At 39.9% G+C, this 20063-nt stretch overlaps 3 protein-coding genes across 10 annotated transcripts in view; 1 reads left to right on the top strand and 2 right to left on the bottom strand.

Annotated features, from left to right (window-relative positions):
- STARD9 (StAR related lipid transfer domain containing 9) overlaps positions 1-6386 on the bottom strand; it is a 107208-nt gene extending 100822 nt beyond the window's left edge. For 2 of the 5 annotated variants that reach the window (XM_068683997.1, XM_068684002.1), the window contains exon 1: positions 6267-6386. In XM_068683997.1, coding sequence (XP_068540098.1) covers positions 6267-6313 — 47 coding nt within the window. In that variant the 5' untranslated portion in view covers positions 6314-6386. Of the gene's footprint in view, positions 1-1926; positions 1993-2140; positions 2249-2342; positions 2390-6266 lie in introns of those variants that run through there. The other 3 variants (XM_068684000.1, XM_068683999.1, XM_068683998.1) reach the window with 3 other exon arrangements.
- Positions 6387-8516: 2130 nt separating this feature from the next.
- On the bottom strand, positions 8517-12674 carry HAUS2 (HAUS augmin like complex subunit 2). 2 transcript variants are annotated; one of them, XM_068683988.1, is made up of 6 exons: positions 12441-12674; positions 12084-12176; positions 10683-10752; positions 9963-10095; positions 9211-9319; positions 8517-9084 (listed from the first exon to the last, which is right to left on the bottom strand). In XM_068683988.1, exons 1-6 carry the CDS (start codon positions 12672-12674, stop codon positions 8935-8937), a joined length of 789 nt encoding a protein of 262 aa, XP_068540089.1. In that variant the 3' UTR covers positions 8517-8934. The 2 variants fall into 2 exon arrangements, with proteins under 2 accessions (XP_068540089.1, XP_068540090.1); XM_068683989.1 differs by lacking the exon at positions 12441-12674 and adding an exon at positions 12278-12434.
- Positions 12675-12708: 34 nt separating this feature from the next.
- Positions 12709-17905, top strand: LRRC57 (leucine rich repeat containing 57). Of its 3 annotated transcripts, none has more exons than XM_068683991.1 (6): positions 12709-12860; positions 13429-13593; positions 14289-14424; positions 15507-15775; positions 16255-16440; positions 17011-17706. In XM_068683991.1, exons 2-6 carry the CDS (start codon positions 13510-13512, stop codon positions 17050-17052), a joined length of 717 nt encoding a protein of 238 aa, XP_068540092.1. In that variant the 5' UTR covers positions 12709-12860; positions 13429-13509; the 3' UTR covers positions 17053-17706. The 3 variants fall into 3 exon arrangements, with proteins under 3 accessions (XP_068540092.1, XP_068540093.1, XP_068540094.1); XM_068683992.1 differs by having other exon boundaries at positions 12723-12860; positions 13415-13593; XM_068683993.1 differs by lacking the exons at positions 12709-12860; positions 13429-13593 and adding an exon at positions 14514-14651 and having other exon boundaries at positions 14287-14424; positions 17011-17905.
- Positions 17906-20063: the final 2158 nt, after the last annotated feature.

Here is a 20063-nt window from a genome sequence, read left to right as displayed (position 1 = left end):
TACATCTGGGAGAGGCTGCTGATGCAGTACCCTTACAAAAACCACAGATGTGGCTCATGAAAACCACCTGACAGTGCCAAGTATAGACACTAAGAGAAAAGAGCAGCCACCTCAAGGATAGTTTACATGAAACTTTAAATAATAGACTGGGCAAAGGAAAATAACTAATTAGAGAGAGAGAGGAAAAGATGTCAAGATAACCTTAACAATAGACTAGGTTACAAAACAGGATACACAAACATTAAAATACATTTCTTTGGGAAAGGGACCTCCTTTAAAATAAAAAAATTGACCCTCAACTTTTCTTTCTAAAAACCCAGTTCTTATGTGGAAAAAAAGCTTGAAATCATGAACAATGCATAACCAATGGAGTTTGTGCAGATTTTCAGATGCAACTCTTAGAGGCTGGAAACAGTTCTTTTCCACCATCAGGTACCAGGCCCAAACCCTTTTTGGGTTTGAGAGTTCAACTACAACCACCTGAAACGAGGAACTGTTAAGTAACAGGACACAGAGGAACAATACTCATTTAACCATCATAGAAGACAGAAATAGCCTGCCATTTGCCTGGGTGTGAGAGGATGAATCACCAAAGTAGCAAGGAAAATATAAATTATAATATCCGATTGAGAAGTGTAAGGAGATAGAGTAGAAGACAGACATTTCGCTACACTGTGTTCAATGGCCAGCCTTACTCTCAAATTTGTTATAGCATGAGAAGTATCTAGCAGTACTAAACTGGCTAAAAGGTGTTTTCTACTCTTGCCTGTTACCTGGTATTTCCTATATTTATACCTTTTCTTTTCACTGAGACTTTCCAGTCCCTTTGAAATCTAGAACAATTTTGCCATTTTCTTGAAAGGATGCAGTATTTTGCCTTACATTGGAAAGTTACATCCATATGAAACATATATTGAATAATAAAACTAAATTATAATCCATCCATTTTCCAGAAAAAAAAAAATCACTTTTTTTTTCCTAATGTAGAACATACCTATTTTTAGGCAAGTTAGTTCTGTACATATGCAGTAGAGAAGATCATAGAGATAATGGCAACGTTCCATTAACAGAGAGCTCATTTACCCAACACACACTTGGGTCTCGGAGCAAAATTTAAGTCAGCTAGAGAAAAGTATCAAAAAGAAGAAAAAAAAAAATGCTCACATCAACCTTTATAAGGAAAACAAATGCTCTCTTCTTACTCACCCTGATTTTTCAAGTTAAACAAAACCAAAATCTTCTTAAACACTATTTAAAAAGTACAGAAAAGGTACTTTAAGCAGAAGTTGAAATTGTAAACAAAAATAAACTGCATAAATATTCATGATGCCAACACTTTGTGTCATTACACAACTTCAGATGTATTTGATGCAAACACATATCACAACAAACTGAATAAACTAGGGTAATGCCTTTTTTTTTTTTTTTTAATACAATTTGAAGAGCTTTTGAAATAGGAACCTAAACGTTTCTGGTTATGTTTTTTTCAGAATACATTCTTCTTAACAATGGTCTTGTTAAGGAGTTTTAAGATGGAGGTACAAGAACCAGAACAGGGTTGCTTCAAAACATGCTTGAAAAGGACAACAGCAAGCAACCAGTGAAGCATACATGCTGCAAAGGGAACGTGCTTGTATAACCAGGACAAGCACATTCATTTTGATGGGGTAGGAGGGAGAGCAACAATAGCCTCCAATCTGCTATTGCTTTAATTTTATTTTGACACAAATTTTAACAGCTGTTATGCACAAGATGCAAGGAAAGTTTTTTACCACAGTTGCTACAAGTTACCACTCCTGTCAATAGAAGGCAAGATTGCTGTATCTAAGTTCTTGTAGTTATGCAAAAGCATATAAAACACCTAATATCACAATCTATAAAACTGCCACAAGTCCTTCTTACAAAAAAATATTTCCTTCTACTTACCATGATGTGCTTAGAAATAACAAACGAGGTGGATCACAGCACAGAGACTAGTTAAAGAAGCTGATCCTGCAGTAGATTAATAAAGGCATACCCAACATCATTTCAGAATGATTTTTAAAGCAATTCTGTTTTTCCACATAGTTCTCCTTTTTAATAGAAATTATTTTTAAATATTAGCATGATATCACACCAATCAGCATAGCTCTTCTCCCACCTGTTCACCACAGCTAAACTCAACATACTGCCAGATTAACCTAAATACACTGAGCATTTTTCTGGAAATCTTAACACAGAAACTTTCCTTACTACCCCAGGTAAATACCTCCCAGCCTTAGGCTTGCTCACAGCCATCACCTGTGGTCTTAAGACCTCAAACTGAACTCCTCCTTCCCTATCCCACCCTCAAGCCTCATTACCTACTGCACCACAGGACAGCCATCAGAAGACTGTGCCACAGAGAACAGCAGCAGCAAAGAAAACTCCTGCTGAGGCTCAGACTGTGATGGTAAACACCTGCACAGCTGGAAACTGGGTTCAGCTCTGCCACCTGGGACTACCCAGACATTTCTTGGAAGCTCTCATTTGCCAGTGTGTGGAGGACAGGCTCCAGAGCTCACTCATCAGGGGACTGGGAAATAAACAGCTGGTCAGAAGGCCTTCAAGCCAGAACTTAGAGACAATACAAAACAGGGGAAAAAAAAAAAAAAAAAAAAAAAAAAAAAAAAAAAAAAAAAGGACAGTTTTCTCGTTAATTCACCTGTTTAGTGACTCTTAGGTGACGTGTCTATGAGGTTCATGGAGGATGCGAGTTCTTTTGTGCGTTAATAAAGATCCCAGAAAGACCCTTTTCAATAAGAGCTCCTTGCCAGTCTCTCCTTTTCCAGGCCCCAGAGGCAACTGGAAAGAGATTTTCAACAGCAGAAAACACCTTCTGATTTGCTGTATCCTGCACAAGCATTTCCCAAACTTCAGGGCCCAATGAAGTATATTAACTCTCAGAAAGTGTCACAGGGAAACTTGCATGCCCTACTGTCAAGCATTTAACTATCACCGCTATCGTTTTTCAATTCCATTAAATAAACTTGCTCTGGATGATTTTACCCAGGCCACAATCCGTGAAGGAATGCAATGACTTCTGGTCACTGGTGCATGCTAAGAAGAGAATCCTATAGTAAGGCATGAGGCTTCTCATTGTGGTATAGAACACTGTTTTTTAAAAAATATATATTTTTTCCTATCTTAAAGACTGTGTACATAGCAGTTCCCAATGTCCATTGTGTAAAGGGAGTGCATCCTGCGTAGGGATCATGGAGGAAAAGGCTTGAGGCAGCTGTGCTCCATCCCAGTCATAAAATCATAGAATGGTTTGGGTTGGAAGGGACCTTTGAGATCATCTAATTCCAACCCCTGCGGATGTTCAAAAAGGGGCAAATGCAGTTATGGAGAACAAGTATTGATGTGAATACAATGTAAATTTTTTTTTGGACTTATAATTGTAAATGTATAATAAAGATTTTTGGAAGCAATGCCACTCCATGGAACATACTCAAGGGATTTTTCTCCCAGGACAATGCTTTGATGCCAAAAAATAGCTTAGTCTGTTACAGAATGACTGATGGCTTTATGAAGAACATTAGCCACAAGCTATTTAAAGTTCGGTCGAAGGAAAAATTTCTGCACTCTGTACAACTGTATGTGCTTTTTAACCATGGGGGATTATTACTGCACAGGAGCCGAAGAGCTGGCACAGTGCATCAAAGAATACATTGTGATGGGTGCTGAACAGGCACAAAACAAAAAGACCACTCTTTGACTTATGCTAAATAGCAAGTAACAGATGTGATTAAAATGGTTTATAATAAATAGATACTTTAAACAGGAAGTAGGATTTTATGCCGTCTCATATTAAGATATGTTAACTTCCAAATATTCTGTAAACTTCAAGATGCAAAAACAAAGTTCACCTGCCCATGTAAATTAAATGAAGCAATAGGTACGTGAAGTTTGGACAGTCTAGAAATGACCAACTAGCACTCTGGTGCTAGCGTTTGCTCATAGCTCCTCCATTTTCAGGACTCTTAAAAAAACAAAGTTTAATCACTGAAACTGCAATTTCACATATTACAGTTGTTCGGTTTAAGTCAAACTCTTTTTTTGCAGGTAGCTTTTCCTTTTGAAGCACCTAGGAGATCCTAGGAGCTCTGGCAACACGGGTGCCTGTTAATGGCCATCACGGCGTGAGTGTATAGAGAGGGTGAGAGGTATAGATGTATGTGACCACAACATGGAGGTGGTTTAAGGAACTGAAATAGATAGAGTAGGCCTCTATTCTCACTGAAAGTTTTAGGCTTTCCAATCTTTATCAAGGTTATGTTAAGTGTTCACATATGTGGTATTTGCCTTGAAGTCATTATGTTCAGGCAATTTTGGTCAAGACCATAAAGCAAGTTCAGAGCATTCACAGACAACATTTGATCACTTCTCCTTCGCCATTATGAAAAATTAAAAGCCACAATGAATGCTGACCTCAGCTGTGGCAACACAATGCAGTGAATAAACAGCAATTGCCTTTGGGGCCAAATACCACAGGACTGGTCTCTGCCTGCCTATCCCACCAGTTATGTTGCCACAGATGGAGCAGGTGGAATTATTTAACAGTCTCTGCCCATTTTATCCCCTGGGTTTCTGTTCTCCCCTTTGTACAAACATTTCCATTTCAGTGTCAGATTCATTTCACCCTTGTGCACCAGGCTGTGTTTCTGTTCCCACCCACCGTCCCAAACTGTACCCTCTGTCAAACTGCTGGCCCACGCTGACTACATCAAAGGTTTTTCTGTTTGTCACATCCTACCTGTCACAGTTACAGGCACTATTTAACGCTGTAATCACGTATGCACTGTTAAATACTACCCATCGGGGAAGAAACATTAAACCAAAAGAGATGCAAAGCCAAATGCTATTGTGGGAGAAACAAATCTAATTGGCTGCACAATGAAATACATCGTCAAGTCAAACTTGGAAGTATTTGCAATCTCCAGAGAACTATGCAAGGCTGAAACAAGAGTCTTATGGTCTGAACAACTTGATCTCATTAAAATTGGCATTTTAATGTTAATACTTTGCATTTGTGTACTGCTGTTTATTTCTAGAGCGTGTAATGGCAATTTATTTAACCAGTCAGTGCTAGGAATGACTAACAGTATTGAAGTAGATTAGACAGCGAATATCTCCAACATTAAAGCAACACTAAGCAATGAAAGGCTAAACTTGGCTTAATTCCATGCTGCAACTCTTCTTAAAATATGCCACTATCTATCAAAATCTGTTCTATCCACAGCTGTGTTATAGATCAGAATTATATTACCCGAACATCTGTTTTTTTAATGTCATTATAGCTAGAATATTTTTGGATCAGTTGGTTTTGAGCCAAAGGTAAAATTTATTGAACACCTGTAAATTACTTTCCACCTTTCCCTTTTCTATTATTTAAGACTAGCAGTATTTTTGTTGTTGTTTTGTTTGCATGTTTTTTGTTTGTTTTATTTTGTTTGGTTGGTTGGCTGGTTATTTTTTAGTTTGTTTGGGATTTGTTTTTACATTATTTTACTTTATTCAGCATTCTCTGGTATCTTCCTGCAAGAAATCCACAGGCAAAGCAGACCTTAAAAGTGCAAAGCGTGCTGCTGTACTGCTGGCTGGGCACCTCTTCCAGAATCCTTTTCCCCATCCCGTGAAAGGGTTATTTATCACACAAGGCACTGAAGTCGGAAGGCAGCGTGGGACTCCCACTAAGCAGAAGGCAGCCTCCCGTCTCTGGGACAGCCCTCTGAGCAGTGCTGCCCGGAGTGCGACAGCATTCCTCTGACAGGAGGCGTAAATTACAACCCACTAAAATCTCCTTTTCCTTCCCTTTCCTCCCCAAACTTCCACAGCCCGCAGGCTTTCAGCCACACGTTAGATCCAGAGCCCACCAGCGCGCTGTGCTGCGGCACCTTCTTGTTTGGGGGAGTTGCCTCAAGCCGTCCTGCCTGCCTGCCGCCCTGCCCATCGGAGACCAGCAGCCGGGGGGGGGAGCGGAGCAGCGCCGAGAGCCAGCGGCAATGTCCGGCTCTGGGAATCCCAGCAACAAGGGAGGAGGAAGAGAAGCCTCCCTCACGCTGGATGACAGCCGTCCCGTCTGGGGGAGCTCAGGAGGAGGGACGCCTCGGGGTCCCCAAGCAAGCCCCCCGAGCCACTGGGCGCGCCGAAGGGACGCTCTCCCTTCCCGTCCCCCTTCCCCGTCCCGGCCCCGCCTCGCCCCACAGCTTGTCACGGAGCCTCCCCGCGGCGCCCCCACGCACCTTTTGCTCAGCGGCCGGACCCGCACGGCCACCTTGACGTTGGCCATGGCTCGCCTCACGCCCCGCCGCCCGCGCCCCGGCCCCGCATCGCGCCCCCGGCCCCGCGCCCCGGGGCGGAGCCGCCCGGCCCCGCCTCGCCTCGCCTCGCCCCCGGGGCGGGCCCGGCCCGAGCACAGGCCTGGGCCCGCTGCCCTCACGCCGCCCTCCCCGGGTTTGGCGAGCAGAGTAGTGGCGAAAGGTAGCCCTCCTGCAGCTTTGAAACCTCGAAAGATCAATTTAATGCAATTTTCATCTGTTGCGTCGACAAAGGTTTTACACTTAATGTTAAACCCACCAAAACGTGAACAATTTGCGTTTAGAGTAGTGTCCCTGTCAGCTACCAACATGACCGAGGAGATGTGAGAGCAAATATCATTTGTCAGCCACGACCCGGACAGCAGGCCTGTTAGGGAACTTCTGACTGGCAAAAGAAAACAAAAGGTGTTACTTCTACTGCACTTGTTTCTGGCCTTGGTATTTCTAAATATTAGAAACTGGCTGCATCTGAATACTCAGCTACAGTACTTTTACACCAGATAGGAGCATGTTATAAAGCAATCTATGCTTACATTTCCATTTAATTACACTATTTATATATACTTTAAGTATAGACCTCCCCATTAGGTGACTTGACTTAAGCTCCAGAAACATGGAATCTAAATGATAAGTAGTACAATACAGAAACCTTCCAGAATGAAGTCCATGATGAATCCTTCAAACTTCAAACTTGTTTTTCCCAATTCATGACCCACCACAGCGATGTTAAAACAAATATGACCAGCTGTGAACCACTGTTTGATTCGACAGATTTAGCCCTTCAGTCACACTAAAGAAAGAATCAGTATGTCAATAGCAAATTGCATTAGCTAAACCCTGCCATCTCCAGACAGCTTTCCAATATTGGAGTAAAACAAGAAAATATGCTCAACTCTTTAGCTATGGCAAAAGAATAAAATAATCTTCATTTCAAGGAATTATAATGAATAACCTAACTAGAAATGTTTTCATCCTATCTCTGAGCCTTAGATTACAATATCTTTAGTTTACCTGACTGATCTAAAGAATCATTGTAAGACAATTTGAGAGAGAAATTAAACCAGCAATAGAGACAATGGACCATAATTCCAGAAGTCTGGATTTTGTTTCTTCCAATTTCACAGAATGTAAAAATTGCAGCTACTCTGCAATTGCATAGAAGACCATGATTTCCAAAGTATGAAATGAACCACAGGGGACCTCAGGCTCAAATCCCACAATGGGATCCTATTCATGCTTACAGGACTCAAATTCCAGTTTATATTCTCAGATCATCCTATCTCCTGACACTCTGCTTGACTTAATTCAAGTCATTTGTCTTTTTAACATGTCCCAGCAGCAGCAGAGGGGAAAATCAGCAGAGGAAAATCACCTGTACTTGCATACTATATTAGAGAATTGTTAAGCTATACCTTTGACATCACACCCTGTAGAATAACGTAGTCTAGAAAGATTAATAACATGATTCTTAGAAAATTTCAAACATTTAATATTGAGTTGAGCAATTACAAGTAACTCTGATCAGAAGGTGCTCAACATAGAATCAACTATTTCTTCCTTAAACTTTACTTTGTTTTAATGCACCTCTCATAAGCTATGGTGAAATTTGTGTGGTACTGAGCCACCTAGTGGTTACTTTCAAAAAATAAAGCGCTCGTTTTTAAAAGTAGAAATCAACACGTTGTAGTAACGAAGAATTCAGATAACTGACAATGCAGTAACAGAAGGCAATATATCTGCATGTTTGTTCCATTTCTTCAATACAAAACAGGGTGTCCACGAAAGACAACAACTGTCCTGGTTTACAGATGTCCTGGCAGTAACATTTTACGAACACATCTTTTCAAAACATAAAAGTTCCTGAGACTGTGAACTGGTACAAGTCACAGTTGCTAAGTTGTTAGTCATACGCATGGAAAAAGTTATATTCTAAGGAGGTCACTGATACAGGGCAAGCAATAGAAGAGGAAAGACTGAAGAATGTATTTATCACTATCATCAAGTCAATTCCCAGCTCTCCCATCAACCACATCATAGCTGTAATAAACTGTAACCTAAAACTAATTTAATTCCTTGGTTTGAACTGTTAGGTTCCTGTCCATGCTTCCACAGCACTTGGAACCACTCTTTGTTTTTTAAATGTGGGATTCCATAACAAAATGAAGACCAATAAACTTGGTTCTTAAAATCTAGTGCGTTTATTGACGTTTTATAGGTACATACAAAATACAGTGTATTATCAAAATACTTACAAAAATGAATAGACACATTGCAGCAAACACATGAGAAAAATCAAAACAAAATTGCATCGAAGATACAGGCTCCAAGAGAATCCTGCCCAACTATTTCAAAAAAGAACTCTTAAACAGTCTTTTCAGTAGTCTGCCTTCCTATGAGCTACTGCTCATAGGTTGTTGTTTTTTTAAATAGTTGGAGAATGGATAATAATTGAACTATAATGTCAGAACATAAATATAACTACTTACAAAATCCCCGCTGTATTAAGGCACAACTACGTTGTACTTTTCACAGGCTTAAATTGCAGTTTTTCAAATAGCCATCCCATATGAGGAAAAAAAAAAAAAAAGCTGTGCTAGGTTAAAGATAAGCCAAAGTCCAATTCGGCAGTATTGCAGATACCATCAGAATACACTCCTTTTTGCAGTTCCCTCCATTCCAATATTTGCTCTGTCAGCTCCTCCAAGTCTGTCACCAGCACTTCTGTTTTTGTCAAAGCAACGTCCTGAAGAAGAGAATTAGATTTTATCTCTATAACCTGTCAGGCTGTTAAGCTAGCAGGAAACAAAGATAATCTAAGCAACTAAACAGCATTGAGAAGCTCTTTTTTTTTTTTTTTTTTGCTACTCACCACGTTCTTCATGAGAGTTGGTATCTGAGGGATACTTTTCGCACTCTGCAAATGACTTTCAAGCTTCTCAACGAAAGACACAGCCTCAGTCAACAACTCTACTACGTACCTGTAGCCAAGAATGAGCTCAAAAGTTGTGCAAACAACACAGAACCTAATACTTTCAAGTGTTCCTTTCTTTCCCACTATGGGTTTCCTTAGTCCTCTTCTCTATTTTTATAGAGTTCCTAGTCATCTAATGAACTTAAGTGCAATTACAATTTTTTTATGGTTCTCAACAACAAGTAGGGCAGGAGTTATTGAAGTGCATAATTCTGTAACTGGACTAGATTTTTAGAGCATGAGAAACACTATTTTTTAAACATTTACTAAGGATCTCTGGGAATCACCCACACGCTTATTCTGAGCAAGTCATAGTGGAAAGAAGACACCAAAAGCTACAGTAGTGATTCCTACCTACAGAGAAGCAAAAGGAATCAAGGATTTAACAAATCCATTTAAAAAGACACATAATCAATTGTGTAGTCTTCAGAAGGCAAGACCAACCAATTAGGCAAATATTCATTAAAAAATTTATGCTTCCATGAAATTAGCAATAAGCAAACTTCTACCTTTTAGAGGAGGTTTCACTATCACTTTTTGTTTCTATTCTCTAGAGAAAAGTGAATGAAAGCATCTGATTTTTCCTAAAATATAATTAGCTCAAATTAATTTGGACTCAAAGAAAGAACCATTATTTTTTGTATGCCTACTTGTGGTATTCAGCCTTAACAGGAAGGTTCTCTTGACATATGGGCTTCATCAGCCTCTTCCTGAGTTTCTTCTTCTCTTTCAGTACTGCTTCCAAGTGTCTGTTCATATCTTGCAATATCTGGCATTTTTTGTCTGTAAAATAGAATTGCAAAATTGAAGCTGTTGTCCTGCTAGAACAAGAACAAAGTTTCTTGTTTAGAAAGGAAGTAAAAGTCTGATCTATCACTCAGGATAGTGTACACTCAGGAAAGATATCATTAGTCAGAATGACTTGTGTTGATTCTGTAGGACTTAACATCAATACACACCTAAAAAAAAGTCCTATGTACTTTTGAAGTCATACATATGTTTTAGATACAGCTTTGTTAACTGTCTTACATCATCTATAGTTCTGAGTAAACTGTCTGGAAGAGATGAAACCCACTTCTTAGAACTATGCCATAAGATTGAAATATTACAGTGTACTTCACTAGCATAATGCAGTATTAGCAAACTAGAATCACAGAGATTCTACTTCATGTCCTTCCGATTAAGTCCATATATTACGCAAACATTCTTTTGAGGAAGGTTAATAATATACTTGCCACCTCTAACAAGCTATGCAGTGGAAACAGCTGCAATGATTTCTAGAAGTGCGATGTACTTAAATGAAAAAATCTGCTAATGCAGTCATTTAAAATTATTTTTTTCTTTTTTTCTATGATACATAGAAAACTTACCTAAGTAAAAAGGGTGAACAATGTCTGCTGTCTCTCTCTCCAACTGCAGAATCTCAGTTTCCAGTTTCTTCTACAAGAATAAAAATCAAAATGAAAATGAATTTTTAATGTACTTAACCAAATATTGCTGTCCCTCTTGGGGCAGGGAGAAGGTAAGAGGGAAGGAGAGGTAAGAAGAGGGACAGTGCACTTGTGAGAGTAGCCACATGCGTAAGAGCATACTACCAATTTCCCTCAAGGTGTGTGCCTTTTTTGTTGGTTAATAGGAAGAAACATAAAAAAACAAAACCACACATACAAAAAAAAACATTTTGGTGATTTATTGGGTACTTGTGCTGCAAGAGACCGATCCTGCAATTCATTCTTAAAACACAGATGCTCACATGTCCTACAAAGCAGTTTCATAGCCTATATCCTGCAAAAGTACCTCTCAAAGCTTCCATCTCCTCCTTTTGGCAAACACTGTTTTGTGATATTAATTGTTTTAAGCTGAGGAAGAACCAACCTCTCAGGTTAACCTCTTAGCTTTAATTCTTTTCAAAGACAAATGAGCACAAGAGCAGCACACTTACTCCTGTGGCTTAAAGTTGTGAGCATTTTGGCTAGACAGGAGAAGATTGAGGAAAGTACAAAACAGAACGACATAGTTTTTCAAGACACAGAGCTGTTGCTTTGCCTTCCTTGAAAGGAGACAAAAATTAACCTCTTTCACTGACAGCATGTCAAACATTTGTCCAAGAAAGAATTTGTAAGTATAACCTTCCAACAAAGGCAGCAAAACATCCACCTCACCAGGAGCCGTAAACTATTCCTTCCTTCTGCTACAGGGTGATGCCCACTTACTCATTCTCCAAAAAATTAAATTGTGTGAATTTGAATTTTGCAGTAACACTTTGTAGCTGCTGGAGCTTACGCTAGTGAGCAAATGCTCAGAAAACATCAACATAAAATGCAAATCAACCACCAATTTCAGACAGTAGGAAATGACTGAGGTAACCAACAAAATGATCCAGAGACTAAAAAAAAAATACTTTTGTAATATAAATGAACTACAAACTCTTATTTGTTCTTCCATTTCTTCAGAAAGCTTTAGGTAATGCTTCAGTCAAAGATGCAAACTACTACATCTCTGCGATTACACTGAAAACTTATTTAATCGTGTTGTTCTTGGCTTTATGGCAACTGAGTCCACTGGGAAAAAGCTGCCAACTGTTTAACAGGTAAAATGTTACAAAAAACAAGAACAAGCCCCCCCCCCCCCCCCCCCCCCCACACACACACACAAAAACAAAACAAAAACATGAAACAATGGCATATTTCAGTTCGCTGCCTCATGGGGTAAAATGTATTATCTTTGAGTACGAAGTGTCAAGAGTACGCTGACAGAAGTAAAGGCTGTACCTCATTGATTTCTGCCCGAATCTTCGCAATTTTTTCCCTCTCAGTGAATTTGGCAAAGCATGTGATATTTTGGCAGGCTGAATCCAAAGTCTCCTGTGAAAGCAAGGCAACAAGAAGGTCAGTCAGCAGCCAGAAGGCACCAGGCAAGCTCTCAATATCAGCACGGCAGCGCGCTTCAGCACTTTCACCACAACCATTATTCCAAGCCACGCAGCCAGACCCGTAGCAGATAAAACACCAGCTTGTAAATCCCCACAGCTGCTTTTAGGCTCCACACGGACAAAACCTCCGCGGCAGAACGCCCCCCTTTCTGCGGACAGAGGCGGGGGGCTTGCTCCCGATAACCGGGCCCCGCACCTGCGTGACGAAGCCCTCGGCCAAGCACTCGGCCAGCAAGGCCGCCGCCGCCGTGGGCCCCTCGGACTCCCAGGGGCTGGGGCCGGCCGCGGCGGCTCTCCGCGCCCTGGCGGCCCCCGCCGCCCCCCGCTCCCGCGACCCCGCTCCGCAGGGCCCGGGGCTGGAGACTCCTCCGCAGGGCCCGGGGCTAGCGGCCGCCGTTGCCGCGGAAACCGAGCGGCGCCGTTCCGCCATAGCGGCCGGATGCAGGAGGAGGCGGCTGGGAGCGGCGGGCGGGCGCCATGCCGGGCGTGGCGGCCCCGCTGACAGCGTTCCGGTTCCGGGGAGCCGGGGAGAAAGGGCGGCCGCTGCCCGGGGCTTGAGGGAGCCGGGGAGGCGCGGCGGAGGCGGCTCCCTCCCTCTCTGCCTCCGCCAGGGTCGGTAGGTGCTGGTGCGGGGGCTTCCCGAGCCGCCGGACTTGGGGAGCTGGGGTCGGGCAGCCCCCGGGAGCAGGAGGGGTGAGGCCGGGGGAGCGGGGGTTGCTGGCTCTGCCCCTGCTAATCCGCCGGCCTGGAGCTCCTTGAGCTCTGCTGCTGTGACAGGAGAGGGATGGCAGTGACTGCAGGGAGAAGGACGAGAAAGGAGCCCTGTCGCTGAGTGCTTCCAAGAAACTGAACGAAACTGTCGGATAAAAAGCAGCGCTGTCCTGGTAGATGCCACTGAAATCACGGAGAGTCTCCATAAACAACAGCCTTACATAACTGGGCCCCAGGAGAGCAGAAACGTGGGAACTATAAAGTTGTCCCTGTAGTTCTAACCACATTTATTGCATTATTTCAATGTGCAGGCTGCAATAAAGAATGCATCTTAAGCTGGGTAAATACTTATCCAAAATTTTAGAGAGGTGACAATGCAGCAGCAAAATGGTTCGGTGTATTGAGAAGCTTTTAGTGACACTATGCATAAAATGACTTTTTACATTTGCTTTATAACAGAATTTCTATTGCAGTCCTCCAGCACAGAACAACAGAAAAACTGGCTGAAACCATCGCTCAGACAAACTCTGTACGCTTGACAAGGAAGTGTGAGGATGGGAAATAGTGCATTAAAAGCCCACCTGGAAACGGCACAGAAAACCGGTGTGTTTCAGCTAACAGGAAAGGGACTTACAGAGGTAATGCAACTGTAATAGAATCCTGGCTATTTGTTTGTATGACTGACACATCTGGAGGCAAATTCTCCCCTCATTGTTGTCATAAAGCACTGCATACGCATGTTTCACATAAATAGTGATCAATCGTATTTCAATATTTTTTTTCTTTTTGGCAGAGAAGAATTTTGCTTGCATTGTCTTCTCAGGACACTTGCATGCTTCTGATCTTATGCTTTAGAGTGAATGCATGTTAAAGAAGTATTAGTTACAATGTTGTGCTTTAAAAAAAAGAAAGGCTAGAAACAAAATGTAAATTGGGACAAAATGTAAATTTTATAACTGTATTATTTTCTAGAAAGATAGTCCACAATTTGTCATGCTTAGATATTTTTGCTGTATTTAGCTGTAGTCATGAATAGTCTATACTTCCTTCTCCTTTTTTAAAATTATTTGGATTAAAAGTACTCTTTCTGGATGTTAGACTGTCTCCTTTATATCTTTTTCCCTTTCCTGAGAAAAAAAGTATTAAAAATACAGATTTTTTTTTTGTTAAAAATCTGTAAACTTAGTTGCAAACTATGACAATTGGACATTGTGATACATATTATACAGCATGTAATATATATTTCACTTAAAATTTCAGAGCTACGTAACATGAACATTTGAAGTTGTATCAAGTATTTAGATGATCTTTTTTTTTTTTTCCTCTCTCCTAGTTTCCTGAAGATCTGCAGAAGCTAACGAGCAACTTAAGGACAATAGATTTGTCAAACAACAAAATAGAGCTCTTGCCACCACTCATTGGAAAGTTTTCCTTTTTGAAGAGCCTTGTTCTAAACAACAACAAACTGAGTATGCCTGCTAATTATTATCTCCACAGATTTTTTAAAGTCTATGACTTCTTTGATCAAAAACTAAATGTAATGATTTAACTCTCACAGGATGTAAATGGGAAGTTTAGTCACCTAAACTGAAATCTTTGGAATTCATGTACAGGAAAAAAAAAAAACAAACAACAAATCATAAATTCTCCAAAAGTAGTTGCCAGCTTAGTTGTATTATCGGTTTAACAATGACATGTAAGTACTTAAAACCATATGGTTTGTGTGCTGTGACTTGTCTGATCTGAAAGTTTAAGTGTCAGATGGTTTAGTACTTGCATAAAGAACAGGCAATTAAGATGGTCTGTAGAAAAGGTTGGCCATTGAATGGTTGTTGCTGCTTCTCTTGGACAAACATCAGTGGAAGTTCAAAAATATTGAGGTAACTTTATGCTATGAGAGATGCTGTCTTTTGGATGAGAAATACATTTCTTGACTCTTTATGGAAAAATGAGGATGAGATGAAGAAGCTAACTGTTGTTATGTGTTCACTGTGTATTAATTGCCTGTTTGAAAAACAAATATCATTTACAAATTTGTTTCCGTAGTGCAGCTTAGGAGTGTTACAGATGTGTGTAGACAGAATGAGGGATGGATGAACCCTAGGAGAGTTTACCTAGTGAGACTTATCTGATATGTTACAGATTGATTGAGAACTTCTGAGTGAGTTGAGTAATACCTGTAAAGGGCTGCAGGAGACCCGAAGCTGTAAATTGTATGGTGTGGCAAATGTCATAGAATACATTGGCAAAGTGGTTAGTAAAGGGCGTAGCTGATGGTGTAAAATTCTCTCAGAGTAGTGTTTTCAGCTAGAGGTTTGAAGATTGTCGTTTGCAGATTATGATTATTTTTGAGATATTTATGGAAGACATTTAGAAACCATGTGTTGTCAGTGGGCTTCTGTTTCTGTGTAAGGATTTGTGCCTTCACTGGAAAACATGGAAGAATCCTGTGGGAAAAACTTCCACGCAGAAGCCCATTTGACATAAATGGGTATGGAATTTTACTGTTCTTTGTTTAGGTCATTCCCTTTGTTCTGTGATTTACTTCTAGCTGCTCTGCCTGAGGAGCTGTGTAAACTGAAAAAACTGGAAACACTGCATTTGAATGGCAATCACTTGAGGCAGCTACCAGCTGCGTTTGGACAACTTTCAGCTCTCAAAACCCTGAATCTTTCTGGAAACCAGCTTCGGACTGTGCCGACACAACTCTGTGGTCTTCGTCACTTGGATGTGGTAGATCTTTCCAAAAACCAGATCCAAAATGTACCTGACACTGTGGGAGAATTGCAAGCTATTGAACTCAATTTGAATCAGAACCAGGTCTGGTAACTGAGATAGCATGTGGATTTGGGACAGAGCCATTTATATTATGTTTTGTGGTCATACTAAGTCTAAGCTGACATTATCAAAACTTTATAGCTGAAAGACATATCTCTTTCACACAGTAGAAATGAAGGATCATAACTAGAATTTATGGTCTGAAATGTCCAACTGCCTGATTTGACTAAGAAATACTGACTTTAATCATACAGAAAGTATTTGAACAGTTATTGAGTAGGAATCTGATAAACTGAGGTGTAGATTGCCTGTCATCACAAAAAAATAGAAGGTTACTTGGACTTTTTACCATTACTATTGCTTCTTACACACTGTTAAGTAGTTACTGTTAACATAATATAGATTTACAGTATGACAATCATTCCGTATTAGGTTGAAACACCGATCACTTTAAGTAGTCACGGATAACTAACATTTTAATCCCATCTGACTTTTCTCTGTCTTAAATTTATTTCTACCAGATTTCTCAGATCTCAGTGCAGATCTCCCACTGTCCACGCCTCAAAGTCTTGCGTTTAGAAGAAAACTGCTTAGAACTCAGCATGCTTCCTCAAAGCATCCTCAGCGATTCCCAGATCTCACTGCTTGCAGTTGAAGGAAACCTCTTTGAAATCAAGAAACTTAGAGAACTGGAGGGTTATGACAAGGTTTGTATGATTATTTTTTATTAAAGAAATTTCTGGTGAAGTCCTTATCCAGTACCTCCTCAGAATTCTTAGATAGCTGTTATGTTGGTGAATGAAAGCATACACAGTCTATTGATATTGTCACTTGTATTGAATTCTTAACATCTGAAAAAGAATTTCAAGAATTTGTCAAATACTACCTTTCTTACAGGATTCTCTGTTCTTTCATCAGCATCTTTTGAAGGGTAGCTAATAATGAGAGGTGTGTTGCAGGAAGTCTTTCCTTTGATGAGATGGGAAAGCAGGATTAAAAAAGGAGACTTCCAGTCATACTGCAGTCTTAAGGGTTCAACATCAGTTTATCCTTAACACGTCAGATTTGACTTCTGCACCATATGGACTTGCATTCTAGAGTATGAATCAATTATAGCAAATGGCAGAAAACTTGTTTTTTATTTACAACACTAACAGTTGCATCTATGAAATAAAGTATGCTTTAGGTGCAGAGTGCTTTCGAGTCTGAAGCAGAAATGTAGCTTCTTTCAATAGTTATGAACTGTGTATTAATAATTTCTGATTTTTTTTTTTTAGTACATGGAACGCTTTACAGCTACAAAGAAGAAGTTTGCGTGATCATTGTTCTGATCCTGTGTATCCCTGATAAGAAGAGTTAGTGACTGAGGCACCTGCTTCACTGACCTGAAGCAAGACTGGTGAAGGAGATGTTCAGAGTACTCCGCTCTAGTAGTCGTACAGTCTGTTAAGGCCATATTGAATAAACTGGAATAGAGTACACGGGTACTGAACTGATAAACCTGTCTAGGGGCCAGTTTTGATTTTGAGCCACGATAGCTTTTAACACAATATATGTTCTCCTTTGTCAGGGCTCATTCTTTAGTAGAGAAAGGGAAAGAGCATTTCAAATTTGCCAGTTCCCCTTCATCAGGAAGCTGTGTGTTAAGCTATAAGAGTCATTTCTCCTGGAAACATTTTTCCATGCTAGTACATGGAAGTTTTGCTATCAAAAGGAGATCTGAAAAGTTGTATATTTTGCAGTAAGCACTGTTCTACAGAGAAGAACTTTCACAAATAATGTTTTAGTTCTTAACCTCTATGAGTTTTTCTAATGAAGCACAAATAGTTATGGCTGAATTTATATCAACTGCTTCCAGTAAACAAATCATGGTTTGAGCATCCTTCATAGACTTTTTTCCCCATAAGCAGGAATTGCACTACAGTTCTATTCTGCTTGAGCTGCATCAAATAAAAGATGATGTTTACCTTCAATGTATTCGGTAAAATGTATATTGCTGGAAAATATAAAATCCTTGCACTGACTGTTTGTAAAAGTCTTAGCTGTCACCCTACTGCTGCTGCCTTACTATCAAAAGCATCTAGAAAGACCTAAAAATGTATGCAGTTATTTAACTTATACTGAAAATGAAAACATACTTGTTTATTTTAGTAAATTGTTTTCAAAAATGAATTTCAAGCTTATTTGGTGTAGCTGCTGCTGTTGTCACTTTAACCAATATTACAAAGGTATCATTAAAAAAAATCACTTCAGATACACAGTTCCATCAGCTGCTGGTAACAGTTGTACTTCAACTGCTTTGAGACTGCAGAGAAGTCCAGTATGTCAACACTGTGGTAGTAATTCAGTTAAGATGTACTGCATCCTCAAAACAATGAGGTAGGAAGAACTGTATTAAGTGCTTTTCTTGGCAAAATACATGTAAGCATGGATACATCTATTCCTAATGAGACTCTTACAGTCTCACTGAATATATTAACTAGCCTTCTATACCTAACCTTTCCTACACAAGGCTAGAAAGGCATCTATACAGTCAACTCCTGAAAGGTGCAAGTATAATAATTAAGTGTACTCACTGTGGTTGTTAGCTGCAAACAGAAAGAAAACATTAAGAAAAATGAAGTTACCTCTGTGTCAATCTCTATAACCATAATTATGATAATGTGTTTATTTTATAAGAGTTCTCTGAGAATCTTACAGAGTAATACTTATTAAGTAATAACACTTTAGGGAAAATCAGTATTCAAAGGATGGCTATAATCCATTCTTGAATAGCCTGTGGGTATGCAAAGATAGGTTTGTAGAATTTCATAATATACAAGGATACAGATTTTATTTCTTACATTACTTTATTACAGATCAGTACAAATAGCCACTAGTAAAGCAAGTAGGGATTGATGATTAAGGACTTTATACACACCTCTATGTTATGTGAAGTGTTATGATATGGTGTAGCATTTGCCAAACTGCGTCCAGGATTGAGGGTAGCTAATAATAGACAAAGTTTCATTTTCTGAGATGACCTGTATTGTGGAGTCCAGAATCAGCCAGATGTTCCCAGCAAGGGTCCAGTCTGTCCCAGAAATCTCAAGCACAGAAATTCTCCCAGGAGAGCTTCCAGAGAAGCCCCAATTTGTATAGACATTGAGTTATTTTTGGATTGTTAGAGACATCACTATCTGTTCTTGCTAGCTTTTGTTTTCCTGCCTAGAACTACCCTGTTTATTTCCCCCTCAAATCAACTTCTGCTTCTAGGATTTTTTATTTATTTATTTTTATAAAGTTTGGGGATTAATTTCTACTGTTTGCAGGAGGACAGTTGTTGCAGTTTGTGTTTCTCAAGGACATCTGAGGATGTCTCAGGCTCTCAGCCACCCAGCCGCACTTCAAAAATGCTCTGGGGTCCCAGGCTGGCAGATATGCATGTATCAAATATTATTGTTATAAACAAGTTGACAACAGCATGGAACCAGTTCTACTTAAACTCCTATTCCAGGTGCTATTCTACAGAAAAAAAAATAGTAGCTTCCAGTCAGAAGTAGCTGACAGCAGGATGATGTTTTTAAGCTACTTTGTTTTACAAGACATCACTAGGGGAATGTATCAAGAACACTCCATGTATGTCAGCATAACTGCAGGGCCTTATAGTCGCAAGGCAGAAATTTGTTCAGCTCCATACAAACATACTTCAGAAGTTACAACATGTACAAATCTGGCAGTGAATAGGCAAAAGCCCCATACTTGTTTCAAGTTCAGCTCCTTCTACTTGATACTTAAAATCCCATTTGAAATATTAGTTTTCATCCTACAGATTTGCAATGCTTAAGACATCCATAGGGCAAAGCCCCTCATTTGGCAGGTTTCCCATTGTATAAGAAAGGAGCAACGCACCAGGTCAGACAGGCATGAAAGAATAGGCCATCCACTTTGCAATATTATGCTGTGGTCTTTTTGTTGGGTAAATCTATGCTCAGACATGCTACTTCTCTGAAGTAGAACATTTACTTAGCAGGATTCCTCTGACTAGTCAAAAGATACATAATAGATGGTGTAGTTAAATATGGGAATATCAGCAACAGAACAGTTGGAAGAAAAAGATGCAGTTAGCATTGCTATAGAAAATAAAGCTTAATGTTCTTAGAAATATTGGAGTTAGATACTAAGTCAACATTTGTTGTTTACATAACCATCAGTGCATATGGAAACGTTTCAGTTACAATGTTAGGCTCCTTTGCTACCTTGCAGTTAACAACAGCTACCAAATGTTTTGTAAAGCAAAGGGGAGAAAACACGATGCTGAATATTGATTGCTGGTGAATTAGTCCTGGAT

The sequence above is a fragment of the Anas acuta genome, chromosome 5 (genome assembly GCF_963932015.1).
Source record: "Anas acuta chromosome 5, bAnaAcu1.1, whole genome shotgun sequence".
Taxonomy (NCBI): domain Eukaryota; kingdom Metazoa; phylum Chordata; class Aves; order Anseriformes; family Anatidae; genus Anas; species Anas acuta.
The sequence above is the reverse complement of the archived record's forward strand: the minus strand, read 5'-3'. Positions and strand labels throughout refer to the sequence as shown.

Excerpts from the sequence above, each read along its gene's own strand:
- HAUS2 (XM_068683988.1), bottom strand. The coding sequence starts at position 12,674 with ATGGCGGAACGGCGCCGCTCGGTTTCCGCGGCAACGGCGGCCGCTAGC. Across the intron at positions 12,177-12,440 it reads CCGAGGGCTTCGTCACGCAG|GAGACTTTGGATTCAGCCTG; the intron begins GTGCGGGGCCCG and ends TTGCTTTCACAG. Across the intron at positions 9,085-9,210 it reads CAACTCTCATGAAGAACGTG|GACGTTGCTTTGACAAAAAC; the intron begins GTGAGTAGCAAA and ends TCTCTTCTTCAG.
- LRRC57 (XM_068683991.1), top strand. The coding sequence starts at position 13,510 with ATGGGAAATAGTGCATTAAAAGCCCACCTGGAAACGGCACAGAAAACC. Across the intron at positions 15,776-16,254 it reads TCAATTTGAATCAGAACCAG|ATTTCTCAGATCTCAGTGCA; the intron begins GTCTGGTAACTG and ends TATTTCTACCAG. Across the intron at positions 16,441-17,010 it reads AACTGGAGGGTTATGACAAG|TACATGGAACGCTTTACAGC; the intron begins GTTTGTATGATT and ends TTTTTTTTTTAG.